This window comes from Panulirus ornatus, chromosome 59 (genome assembly GCF_036320965.1).
Source record: "Panulirus ornatus isolate Po-2019 chromosome 59, ASM3632096v1, whole genome shotgun sequence".
In the NCBI taxonomy this organism is placed as follows: Eukaryota; Metazoa; Arthropoda; class Malacostraca; order Decapoda; family Palinuridae; genus Panulirus; species Panulirus ornatus.
The window spans coordinates 27,485,802-27,500,596 of record NC_092282.1 but is presented as its reverse complement, the minus strand read 5'-3'; the positions used below and the strand labels follow the sequence as shown (position 1 = coordinate 27,500,596).

At 38.1% G+C, this 14,795-nt stretch overlaps 1 protein-coding gene across 2 annotated transcripts in view; it reads right to left on the bottom strand.

The window, feature by feature from the left end:
• Positions 1-4,440: 4,440 nt before the first annotated feature.
• The window catches only part of l(3)80Fg (dnaJ homolog subfamily C member 16 l(3)80Fg), a 93,026-nt gene continuing 82,671 nt past the window's right edge, over positions 4,441-14,795 (bottom strand). For both annotated transcript variants that reach the window (XM_071696583.1, XM_071696582.1), the window contains exon 17: positions 4,441-14,621. In XM_071696583.1, the coding sequence (XP_071552684.1) occupies positions 14,481-14,621 (141 nt within the window). In that variant the 3' untranslated portion in view covers positions 4,441-14,480. The remainder of the gene's footprint in view (positions 14,622-14,795) is intronic.

Below are 14,795 nucleotides of genomic sequence, written 5' to 3'. Positions count from 1 at the left end.
CTATTCGCCATTTCCCGCGTTAGCGAGGTAGCGTTAAGAACAGAAGACTGGGGCTTGGAGGGAATATCCTCACCTGGCCCCCTTCTCTGTTCCTTGTTTTGGAAAATTAAAAAAAAACGAGAGGGGAAGATTTCCAGCCCCCCGCTCCCTCCCCTTTTAGTCGCCTTCTACGACACGCAGGGAATACGTGGGAAGTATTCTTTCTCCCCTATCCCCAGGGATATGTATATATATATATTTTTTTCTTTTCTTTCAAACTATTCGCCATTTCCAGCCCCCCGCTCCCTCCCCTTTTAGCCGCCTTCTACGACACGCAGGGAATACGTGGGAAGTACTCTTAATCCCCTATCCCCAGGGATGTGAGGCGTCTGGGGTAAACCATGGAAAGCTGTGTAGGTATGTATATTTGCGTGTGTGGACGTGTGTATGTACATGTGTATGGGGGGGGGGGTTGGGCCATTTCTTTCGTTTGTTTCCTTGCGCTACCTCGCAAACGCGGGAGACAGCGACAAAGTATAAAAAAAAAAAAAAAAAAAAAAAAAGAAGGAACAGAGAAGGGGGCCAGGTGAGGATGTTCCCTCAAAGGCCCATTCCTCTGTTCTTAACGCTACCTCGCTGACGTGGGAAATGGCGAATAGTACGAAAGAAAAATATATATATATGTATATATATATATATATATATATATATATATATATATATATATATATTTTTCTTTCTTTTAAACTATTCGCCATTTCCTGTGTTAGCGAGGTAGCGTTAAGAACAGTGGACTGGACCTTTTTTGGAATATCCTCACCTGGCCCCCTCTGTTCCTTTTTTTGGGGGAAAAAAAAAAAAAAAAATGAGAGGGAATACGTGGGAAGTATTCTTAATCCCCTATCCCCAGGGATAATATATATATATATATATATTATTTTTATTTTTTTTATTTTGCTTTGTCGCTGTCTCCCGCATCTGCGAGGTAGCACAAGGAAACAGACGAAAGACATGGCCTAACCCACCCCCATACACAATGTATATACATACACGTCCACACATGCAAATATACATACCTATACATCTCAATGTACACATATATATACACACACAGACACATACATATATACCCATGCACACAATTCACACTGCCTTTATTCATTCCCATTGCCACACATGGAATACCATCCCCCTCCCCCCCTCATGTGTGCGAGGTAGCACTAGGAAAAGACAACAAAGGCCCCATTCGTTCACACTCAGTCTCTAGCTGTCATGCAATAATGCCCGAAACCACAGCTCCCTTTCCACATCCAGGCCCCACACAACTTTCCATGGTTTACCCCAGATGCTTCACATGCCCTGATTCAATCCACTGACAGCACGTCAACCCCGGTATACCACATCGATCCAATTCACTCTATTCCTTGCCCGCCTTTCACTCTCCTGCATGTTCAGGCCCCGATCACACAAAATCTTTTTCACTCCATCTTTCCACCTCCAATTTGGTCTCCCACTTCTCCTGGTTCCCTCCACCTCCGACACATATATCCTCTTGGTCAATCTTTCCTCACTCATTCTCTCCATGTGCCCAAACCATTTCAAAACACCCTCTTCTGCTCTCTCAATCACACTCTTTTTATTACCACACATCTCTCTTACCCTATTATTACTTACTCGATCAAACAACCTCACACCACATATTGTCTTCAAAGATCTCATTTCCAGCACATCCACCCTCCTGCGCACAACTCTATCCATAGCCCACGCCTCGCAACCATACAACATTGTTGGAACCACTTTTCCTTCAAATATAGCCATTTTTGCTTTCCGAGATAATGTTCTCGACTTCCACACATATATATACATATATATTATATATATATATATATATATATATATATATATATATATATATATATATATATATATAGGGTGGGGGAGGGGGCGAAAATTCTGGGGGCCTTGAAGAATGTGTGGAAGTCGAGAACATTATCTCGGAAAGCAAAAATGGGTATGTTTGAAGGAATAGTGGTTCCAACAATGTTGTATGGTTGCGAGGCGTGGGCTATGGATAGAGTTGTGCGCAGGAGGATGGATGTGCTGGAAATGAGATGTTTGAGGACAATGTGTGGTGTGAGGTGGTTTGATCGAGTGAGTAACGTAAGGGTAAGAGAGATGTGTGGAAATAAAAAGAGCGTGGTTGAGAGAGCAGAAGAGGGTGTTTTGAAGTGGTTTGGGCACATGGAGAGGATGAGTGAGGAAAGATTGACCAAGAGGATATATGTGTCGGAGGTGGAGGGAGCAAGGAGAAGAGGGAGACCAAATTGGAGGTGGAAAGATGGAGTGAAAAAGATTTTGTGTGATCGGGGCCTGAACATGCAGGAGGGTGAAAGGAGGGCAAGGAATAGAGTGAATTGGAGCGATGTGGTATACCGGGGTTGACGTGCTGTCAGTGGATTGAATCAAGGCATGTGAAGCGTCAGGGGTAAACCATGGAAAGCTGTGTAGGTATGTATATTTGCGTGTGTGGACGTATGTATATACATGTGTATGGGGGGGGGTTGGGCCATTTCTTTCGTCTGTTTCCTTACGCTACCTCGCAAACGCGGGAGACAGTGACAAAGTATAAAAAAATATATATATATATATATATATATATATATATATATATATATATATATATATATATATATATATATATCCCTGGGGATAGGGGAGAAAGAATACTTCCCACGTATTCCCTGCGTGTCGTAGAAGGCGACTAAAAGGGGAGGGAGCAGGGGGCTGGAAATCCTCCCCTCTCGTTTTTTTTTTAATTTTCCAAAAGAAGGAACAGAGAATTGGGCAAGGTGAGGGTATTCCCTCAAGGCCCAGTCCTCTGTTCTTAACGCTACCTCGCTAATGCGGGAAATGGCGAATAGTTTGAAAGAAAGAAATATATATATATATATAAGACAAGATCATACCGGGTAAAGACAGTGAGGAAAGTGAAGTCAGCTCTAGTGAGGGCATGGAAGGTCATACCTCATATGATGGTGGGGCAAAGCATACCAGCAGCTTTGGAAATGATACACAGTGGTCAGACTATGAGACCTGAGATGGTGTTGAAGGTCATGTGGACAATGAGAAAAATTTCTGGAGGTAAGGAACAGGACCTTGATATTAGGATAGGCCTTGGGGATCAACAGAGGTGCCATATGAGCATTATGGCTAAAGCTGGGAAACATCCTACTGTACAAAAACTATCTCGGTCTGCATCATGTAGGCTTTGCAGGATTAAAGTGGGCAGATGAAATATAAGGTAGAGTACAGTCTGGGGGTAGCCAAGGGAGTCAGAGGGGAAGACTCAGGGAGACCATTCAATGGGACCAGGATGAAAGTTAGCTGGAGTAGAATGCAGCATGAAGGCACTGCCGGTTAACTCGTTAACAAAAATGGGCTCTTTCTTAACATGGATATTCAGGGAATTACATCATAGGGAGTATGATGAAATATTAGCTGGAGCGAATGTAATGAAATTCAGCTGTAAACAGAATAACAGTTTAATAAGCCTTAGAAAGGGTTGCAGGGTGAGATAGAAACTGATGCTCTCATGTATAGAAGTAAGGGATACAAGTGCCAAACATTGCTTGTAGACTCTTTATAAACAGTGCAAGACAGAATGAAGGAGGACGGAGTGTCAGTGTATGATATTAGTACAGTACGTGGGAATGACACCTGCTTAATTGATATAAAGTAAACATTTAAATATGACTAAATTACATTGAGAGAATAGTACACATAAGAGATATGCAGTTTATAAACACTGAAGAAAAAAAAGTCTTAAATACAGCATTGGGATTTAGGCTAGACATTGATAGACTTTTTCATCCCTGAGGACCCCCTCCATAGCAGCTGCTTCTGGATGCTTTGTGGTGGAAAGTAGATAACGTCTGATGACAGTCGTCACTGTAAGTACTGGTACGCTTTTAGTAATGTAGTTTTTCCATAAAGCCTTTCATTATCCAAGGATAAGATAATCCTGAATGGATTGTTCTCTTTACATAAATGAGATTTTTTTATCAATTAAGCAGGTGATTCTGTTCCACAAAACGTTTTCTATCTATCTATTATCATTACTTTCCCAATCTAATGGGGTAGATTGGGTACATACATCACTTACACACATTTTCAATCCATAATCAGTAAGCTTGAATACTTGGCAATGAACATTATGCTCCAAGATTACATGCGCAAAACAGTTTTACAGAGGAAACAACAGCCCTTAAACATAAGCACATACATCAATAGTGGGCCTTCTTGTGAATAACTTCCATCTATTTAAAACTCTTAATTTCAAACACAGAAATACTAATAACAGGATAAAAAATGTTGTACACACTCTACTTATATCAAAAAAAGCAGCCCAAATCTGGGAACAGTGGGGTAAAATCTCACAGGACAAGTTAACAAGCCATCAAAAAAGTTTGTGGGGCTTTATTAAAATCTTAAAATCTGGAGGGTTTAGGGCTCCTCAAGTAAATTGGAAGAGCTTACACAAATTGTATTACATTCCCTTACAAAGTTTACAAACAAATCACTTTATGGTTTCACTGCAGCTCAGGTTCATGGATACTTTTTTCAAAGAACTTTCACACTCAGTGTGACCTAAACTAAACTGTAAATCAATGATTCATAACAGTTGACATATATCAGAAATGAAAATAAAACCAAACCAATAACAAAAATATGTGGAAATTAAAACTACACACATATGATGAATAAGAACAGGTACTCTTTCTTTCTAATACTTGTTAGTACGTTTCTTATCTTGCAAGAAGTGACATTCATATTCTACCTCAGTTATAACCTGAACACTAAAGGGCAGTGTTACAGTACCTGACAAACTTACCTACAAAGAACGCTTCAATGCTTTCATCACATTTGGAAGAAACTGAATAACATAAATCAATTTATCTAAATAAAGCTGAAATTCTAGTTCTGCTACTTGTGGCTTTTATTCTACTTTGCATCATTACAGTTATGGTAAAACAATTAAAAATGTTACTGTGTGAGAGGCATGCAAGGATTAGAATAAACTGGATTAATGTAGTATGTGGGCAGGTAATGAGCTGTCAGTTGATTGATCCATGGCATATGAAATGGCCAAGGGAAACTACTGAATAGTCTATGAAGCCTGGCTGTGGATAACAGGTTATGGTTTCAGTACAATACATATAAATGCCTGAGAATGGATATATGGAAATGAGGCAACTGTTCATTTATTCCTAATGCTTACTAAGGAAGGAAAGGAATTAGATTTTTTGAAAAGAGAAATAAGGCAACAAAGTATAATAAAGAGTGGTTGAGAGAGCAGAAGAGGGTGTGTTAAAATGGTCTGGTCACATGGAGAGAATGAGCGAGGAAAGATTGACAAAGAGGATATATGTGTCAGAGGTGGAGGGAACGAGAAGTGGGAGACCAAATTGGAGGTGGAAGGATGGAGTGAAAAAGACTTTGACCCACATACACATGTATATACATACACATCCACACATGCACATATACATACCTATACATTTCAACATATAAATATATACATATACACAGACATATACCTATATACACTTGCACATAATTCATACTTGCTGCCTTTATTCATTCCTGTCGCCACCCCGCCACACGAAATAACAGCCCCCTCCCTCCACATGCACGTGAGGTAGCGCTAGGAAAAGACAACAAAGGCCACATTCGTTCACACTCAGTCTCTAGCTGTCATGTATATGCACCGAAACCACAGCTCCCTTTCCACATCCAGGCCCACAGAACTTTCCATGGTTTACCCCAGACACTTCACATGCCCTGGTTCAATCCACTGACAGCACGTCGACCCCGGTATACCACATCGTTCCAGTTCACCCTATTCCTTGCACGCCTTTCACCCTCTGGCATGTTCAGGCCCCGATCACTCAAAATCTTTTTCACTCCATCTTTCCACCTCCAATTTGGTCTCCCACTTCTCCTCGTTCCCTCCACCTTTGACACATATATCCTCTTGGTCAATCTTTCCTCACTCATTCTCTACATGTGACCAAACCATTTCAAAACACCCTCTTCTGCTCTCTCAACCACACTCCTTTTATTACCACACATCTCTCTTATCCTTTCATTACTTACTCGATCAAACCACATATTGTTCTCAAACATCTCATTTCCAGCACATCCACCCTCCTCTGCACAATTCTATCTATAGCCCAAGCCTCGCAACAATATAACATTGTTGGAACCACTATTCCTTCAAACATACCCATTTTTGCTCCCTGAGAAAACATTCTTGACTTCAACACATTCTTCAACGCCCCCAGAATTTTCGCCCTCTCCCCCACCCTATGATTCACTTCCACTTCCATGGTTCCATCTGCTGCCAAATCCACTCCTAGATATCTAAAACACTTCACTTCCTCCAGTTTTTCTCCATTCAAACTTACCTCCCAATGGACTTGTCCCTCAACCCTACTGTACCTAATAACCTTGCTCTTATTCACATTTACTCTTAACTTTCTTCTTTCACACCCTTTACCAAACTCAGTCACCAGCTTCTGCTGTTTCTCACATGAATCAGCCACCTGCGCTGTATCATCAGCAAACAACAACTGACTCACTTCCCAAGCTCTCTCATCCACAACAGACTGCATACTTGCCCCTCTTTCCAAAACTCTTGCATTCACCTCCCTAACAACCCCATCCATAAACAAATTAAACAGCCATGGAGACATCATGCACCCCTGCCACAAACCAATATTCACTGAGAACCAATCACTTTCCCCCTTCCTACACGTACACATGCCTTACATCCTTGATAAAAACTTTTCACTGCTTCTAACAACTTGCCTCCCACACCATACATTCTTAATACCTTCCACAGAGCATCTCTATCAACTCTATCATATGCCTTCTCCAGATCCATAAATGCTACATACAAATCCATTGCTTTTCTAAGTATTTCTCACATACATTCTTCAAAGCAAACACCTGATCCAAACATCCTCTACCACTTCTGAAACCACATCACTCTTCCCCAGTCTGATGTTCTGTACATGCCTTCACCCTCTCAATCAATACCCTCCCATATAATTTACCAGGAATACTAAACAAACTTGTACCTTTGCAATTTAAGCACTTACTTTTATACCCTTTGCCTTTGTACAATGGCACTATGAAAGCATTCTGCCAATCCTCAGGCACCTCACCATGAGTCATACTTACATTACATAACCTTACCAACCAGTAAACAATACAGTTACCCCCTTTTTTAATAAACTCCACTGCAATACCATCCAAACCCGCCGCCTTACTGGCTTTCATCTTTCATAAATGCCCATATACATACATATACATATATAGACATGTACATATTCATACCTGCTTGCCTTCATCCATTCCTGGCACTACCCCGCCCTACAGGAAACAGCATCGCTATCCCCCCACTTCAGCGAAGTAGCGCCAGGTCATTTAAAAGCACTGGGTAAATCCAATGAAAATGCATTCAGTAGCCCTTGAAAAAAATATTACTTCTCCAATCAGGTTACCACCCAAGTAACCCCAACTCACTGTTGTCACATGTCATAAACAGCCAGGGAAATTCAAGAAAACATCCTAAGTGAGCTGAAACTGTAAAGTCCAGCAATAAAGGAAGCTCAAGACCAATCACAACTTTTATGTATGCTAACCATCAATACACTGCCAAAACCTGATCACCATACATGATGTAAAGTTTGTCATTTACTTGCATTAGTATATAACCTTGGTTAATGCTATAATCTATTGAAGGTCTTTCACCTGAATTGTATTTTTGACTTTAGCAGTTTTAATTATAATTTCTTAATGCACTAAGTTATACAATATTCAAGTGGAGACAAAAAAGTGTTTTGGAAGGTGAGACCCTTGTCATACACCAGTACTCATTGCAATACCTTTATCCACTTCCTGATTAAAAGCAAAGTTAAAAAGTATTCACTGAAAAAATCTAATATATATATATATATATATATATATTTTTTTTTTTTTTTTTTTTTTTTTTATACTTTGTCGCTGTCTCCCGCGTTTGCGAGGTAGCGCAAGGAAACAGACGAAAGAAATGGCCCAACCCCCCCCCCCCATACACATGTACATACACACGTCCAGACACGCAAATATACATACCTACACAGCTTTCCATGGTTTACCCCAGACGCTTCACATGCCTTGCTTCAATCCACTGACAGCACGTCAACCCCTGTATACCACATGACTCCAATTCACTCTATTTCTTGCCCTCCTTTCACCCTCCTGCATGTTCAGGCCCCGATCACACAAAATCTTTTTCACTCCATCTTTCCACCTCCAATTTGGTCTCCCTCTTCTCCTCGTTCCCTCCACCTCCGACACATATATCCTCTTGGTCAATCTCTCCTCACTCATTCTCTCCATGTGCCCAAACCATTTCAAAACACCCTCTTCTGCTCTCTCGACCACGCTCTTTTTATTTCCACACATCTCTCTTACCCTTACGTTACTTACTCGATCAAACCACCTCACACCACACATTGTCCTCAAACATCTCATTTCCAGCACATCCATCCTCCTGCGCACATCTCTATCCATAGCCCACGCCTCGCAACCATACAGCATTGTTGGAACCACTATTCCCTCAAACATACCCATTTTTGCTTTCCGAGATAATGTTCTCGACTTCCACACATTTTTCAAGGCTCCCAAAATTTTCGCCCCCTCCCCCACCCTATGATCCACTTCCGCTTCCATGGTTCCATCCGCTGACAGATCCACTCCCAGATATCTAAAACACTTCACTTCCTCCAGTTTTTCTCCATTCAAACTCACCTCCCAATTGACTTGACCCTCACCCCTACTGTACCTAATAACCTTGCTCTTATTCACATTTACTCTCAACTTTCTTCTTCCACACACTTTACCAAACTCAGTCACCAGCTTCTGCAGTTTCTCACATGAATCAGCCACCAGCGCTGTATCATCAGCGAACAACAATTGACTCACTTCCCAAGCTCTCTCATCCCCAACAGACTTCATACTTGCCCCTCTTTCCAGGACTCTTGCATTTACCTCCTTTACAACCCCATCCATAAACAAATTAAACAACCATGGAGACATCACACACCCCTGCCGCAAACCTACATTCACTGAGAACCAATCACTTTCCTCTCTTCCTACACGTACACATGCCTTACATCCTCGATAAAAACTTTTCACTGCTTCTAACAACTTGCCTCCCACACCATATATTCTTAATACCTTCCACAGAGCATCTCTATCAACTCTATCATATGCCTTCTCCAGATCCATAAATGCTACATACAAATATATATATATATATATATATATATATGTAAGATGAAAGGAAAAAGGTGGTTTCCATAAAAGCCGATGATCAGTTTCAAAGAGTCATGAAGGGCCGGCCCATCTGGGACCTCCATATGATTGTAAGTAATCAACACATGACAGCAGGCAATAGAGCCAGGTATCCTTAACATGAACTCAGTTTCTTATATTGTAAACACAACAAGTAACATTCATGTAAAGGCTGATCAAGAATGATGTTTTAATCCATATCATCCTGAACATACAGGTTTAAAAGCACTGAATAAACAAATCTGAAAACCAGTTCAGTTATAAAGAAGTTAAGTAATGTTAAGTTCATAAAATTCTCATGGAAAGTGATGCAGTGTCTTTCTGGGTGAGAGAATCTTTTAATGGCAAGAACTTTAAAACATCTAACTTTTAGCCCAATGTGTAACATCTTGCCATTTCTCTGTGATAGTGTATTTAATTTGGATCATATTCCATGTAGATTTTGCCACCTGGACAACAAAATGTTTAGCAGTGAATTCTTTTTAAAAATTAGATTTTCTTAGGGGGTATCTTGCAATCAAAATTCTCCATATGATTCACAAAAGACTGGCAAGGGCAAGCTGGTATGGAATGGGTAAAAGGAAAAGATCTAGCTCTGGATAACTGAGATTCTACAAACCAAACAAAACATTTTTCAAAAAATGACTGAACTAGAAGAGCAATAATTCAAGACATTGACAATGACGAACAACATAAAAGTGCTGAACACTTGTAAGTAGGCAAAACTACCCGCACTTGTGACGTGAAGGCATAGTGAAAAGGTGGTGTCCCCTCAATTCAGGGAGAACTAGGCAGTGTATGGGTAACCACCTTCAATAGCTAATCTATGAAATAGGAAATGCTGAATTATTACTCCTACATTCATTATACAATCTGATATTGGTTTATTTCTAGCTAATAGCTTTAGATAGTAATTTCCACTTTCGTACTTATATTTAACTCAATACAGATAATATTCTCCTGTCATATGATGAATGAGATTATGTTTAACCTATTATTCTACTGACTAGAGATGAATGATGTAGCTACAGGTACATGAGGAATAGAAAGTGATCCTGGGAGATAATGAATATGTTTAAAACACATATATTTCTGGATGTGAGATTTGCCTTGGGCACACTACAACATTTCCAAACACTGATCCTAAATATATGTCTTCCACATCAAAACAAAGACCAAAAACCTACTTCTCACTAATGTGTCTACAAATGATGTCACAAATCATGACACTGTTTCACTCATAAAAAGTTCCTTAAACTGTCACTTTAAAAACTGTCCTGAGATGCTGAATGAGTACTCCTCATGTTTACAATCTTGATAACTTAATGCAATAATCTTGGAATACAATTTTATGTTGTGATATAATCTATATAATACATAAATATCACATATACTCAACAAGACAGCCTTTATACTGTTTATGTCTATGAGAAAGATGCTTTTGGCAGCTGACAAATTTATATACATCATCACTAATTTGAATATAAAAACTGTAAGTCTCAATATTTTAGGAAGCTATAAGTATACATGATCTACTTAATAATGTAAAAAAAAGCACATTTAAAATCAATGAGGCAACATGTAAATTTCTTGTATACCAAATAATCATATTTTTCAACTGCATAATGGTAGGGTATTCATAGTTGAGATGTTATAGATTCTGCTTACATGTGGTTACACTGCATAGAAATCACCTTTGGTGAAGCCATATCATTATCAATACACATAAATAAAATTTTGTCTTGGAAATTCTCACTGCAAAGGAGTCCATCATTTCCTTGCTCTTAATTGGAAAGGCAGGAACTATACAACAGGATCCCAGAGTAGTACAATCGAATTCATTGTTGAAATGAAAAATGAAGCATGAAAGGTTTCTTTCTTCACTGCTTTAGACAGTTTGTCATTGACTGTGACTTACTTTTAAACCCACTCATTGCATTTTTTCCTATTCACTCTGGCTGAAGTGCATAAGTCTCAGTATCTTTATTCTTATTTCTGCTACAGCTTGTGTGTATACATATATAAAGCCAATGATGCTTGTTGTGGCATCCTAAGCATTGTTTCTAGATGTTACAGCCTAAATCATTCCCATTCACTTTTCAGTGTATATGGAGTTGTCAATGAAGCCTGTAAGAGTTCCGCACTCTCATATCATGTAGCCTTTCAGATCACTCACACACAACCTCGATTTAAGAGCATTAAGCTTCAGAAAATATTTTAAATATTCTAAATTTTCACAACACATAAGGTCATATAGCCATATAATTCACTCACACAACCTCAACTTAAGAGAAATAAGCTTGAGAAAAGCTTCTTAATTTTTCACTATACACAGTTTACTCACCTAGAGAGCAATTTCTCCATTCACACATCCATCCTTGCACACAAAATATAAAAAAAGAAAACCATTCCCCTGAAATTCTCACCTAACTTAATACATAATATTTCACTTAATGTATCTGTCCATCTCTTTTGTGGTTTCATCTTGTATCTTCCACCAGACTATGGTACATCTTCACAGAACTGTCATCTGCCTTGCATACTTAGTTGCTCTAACATCTTGGAAGGCATGAGTCTCATTTTTCCAATCTTCTATATAACTCAACCTTGAATGACTACAGAATCACCTCTAAATAAAAATTGAGACAAGGACTCCATCATGTAAGCTCTTTGTTCACTTTGTACTTGAACTTTTCCCATTCAGAGCTCACAATGCACTTCCAATTTTCTTCCATGCTACATTCTGTTCTTAACTTCAGCTTTCTATTTCTCAGTCTTACTGATCATCACTCTTCAATATGTGATTCCACTGAGAGGTTCTTATTCTCCTCCATTCCAGTGGCTATTACACTAAGAATGCCCGTCTTTAAAACCATAAAACCTTCATATGCTTGCATTTAAACAAATTTGAAATACACATGGTAAAAATGTATATCAAAATGAATTTATGTGAAATTCATTCACAAATCATATTTTCCTTGATACAAGATCTATACTTTTCTGCATCAACACAGACTTTTAAGTATAATACTTTGTACCTACAGTTAATACATTCCTACTACTTTATGACTTACCTCACACATCCTCACTATAATTAAAGTATACTCATGCTTTATACTAAATAAACAACATATCTCATCATGTCAGTTCCCCTTCTGAGATCTTAAGTTTGTAAAGAGTGTAACTTCCATTAAACCTTGCAATTCAGTGGTTCTATTATCCAGTGTAAGATCCAATCTATCAGTAAGATATTCTCAAACATTTTTGAAAAAATCTCAAAAAGTTTGTTATTATGATTACGAAAACATAATTTTCATAATAAAACAATATACAACTCAACCTGGAAACATTGTAAACATGTGCTACACGAACATAAAATCATGATGCTCATCAGGCGTAAAAGTTACTTCAAGAAAATTGCCTGTCATATGTAATAAGATGTGTGATATCTTTGTAAATGTTTTAGTCACAAACACATTTGAATACTAAGAGTTTTCACCACTAATGTATGTCATCTTGTAAGAGTGCTACACCCTCACAAATTAGTAAATAACATGCAGTGCAGATCTTTTACAGGCCCCCTTAATATCTTCTCACATTATATGGAAAAAAATTAGCTGTAGCAATTTGTAACAATATGTGGGATACACGAAAATCATCAGTGGCTGTATATTTTCTCTCATGGCTGAGGAAGGTGATTCAAAATTTTTAAATGTATATGACCAAGCCACATTGAAAAGAAAAAAATATCAAGGCATAATCAACCCAGTCACAGAGAATGGGTCAAAACATAACTAACTATTCCTTTTCCTTTGTGAGATATAATGCTCGATCCTCTTCATTCGGCTTTGTGATGTCAAACCACTAACTTGTATAAAACATCCATCAACAACTTCAGTACATAAAATATATTTTATTTACTTCATGTGTGGTGAGGTGGCGACGGGAATGGATAAAGGCAGCAAGTATGAATATGTACATGTGTATATATGTATGTCTGTGTATGTATATGTATGTATACGTTGAAATGCATAGGTATGTATATGTGCGTGCGTGGGCATGTATGTATATGAATGTGTACGTGGGTGGGTTGGGCCATTCTTTCGTCTGTTACCTTGTGCTACCTTGCTAACGTGGGCAACAGCGACAAAGTATATTAAATGAATATATAAATACTTCCCCGGCACTATATATATCAACACTAAAACAGACGATAAGTTTCTCTTGAAAATAAAAAGAATAACAGCTCAGAATAGTTTTAAAGAGAAAATTTACAAACCATAAAAGAGAGATACTTAGTTAAAAATAGATAATACTGGATACCACTATCATATATTGCATATTTTCAAACTATGCTGACCACTTTCATGTTCTAGAACAATTCCACTCAAGTAAAACTTTTCTACCCTTAAAAACAATAGGGGCATTGCAAACCATACACAGTGAAAACAAGCTATTTGGTTACAAAGAAATCATCAAAAACTTCCATATCTACTACAACCAAATTAAATTTCAGGATGCCTCATTGATAAATTCAATTATGAAATAAACAAGCCTTTTCATTTACGATTTGCCTATGTCTACAGGTAATGATCATTTATGTTTCTACAGGAGAAAATGTGATCCTTTATAAAAGTCTGATCTTCATATTATCATGTATTATTAATAATCATCTAAGACTACTATATATGAAAGTTACATTTTGTTAACAGTATATTGTACACCATATTCAGACATCAAAATTGATGAGTAGTAACTAAAGCTTCTGACCAAATTTACATATATGGAAATAGTATAAATACTAAACTTCTCAGACAGAGGTAACCATCCTATTAACACAACCGAACTTTGTTTACATATGTTAATTTCACATTGTAACTGATGACTTAAAAATAATGTAGGAAATATGAGACATATTAATATCTTTGGCTATGAACCTAGATTCCAACACAATTGTAAAATCATGAAAAAAAGCAACTACAACTACCTTCAAACATGAAATGCATCATATTCACTCATAATTTCACCTGCAGACACTTTGAATTATTCAACAAAACAATTATAAATAAAATCTAATAAACAACATATATCAATCATTATTTTCCAGGCCAATCCGGCCAATAGTTAATGTGGTAGCGATGTGTTGAACCCTCAAACAAGCGGTCAAGCCAGATACTTAGTCCTTCAAGTAACTGCTCCTCAAATATTATATTGCTGTAGTAGTTGAGCAGAGGTCTCTGAGTACAGAAACAAAGAATTTAGAGTCTAATGATGATAAGGCAGTTATTTAATGAAATGATACTGGTTGAACACCTTCCTAAACTAGCACCAACCAAGAACCTATACTGTCAGCAAAATTGATTTTAAGATCTGTGAAACCATCCTTAAAACTTGAACAATTAGTTTTTGGA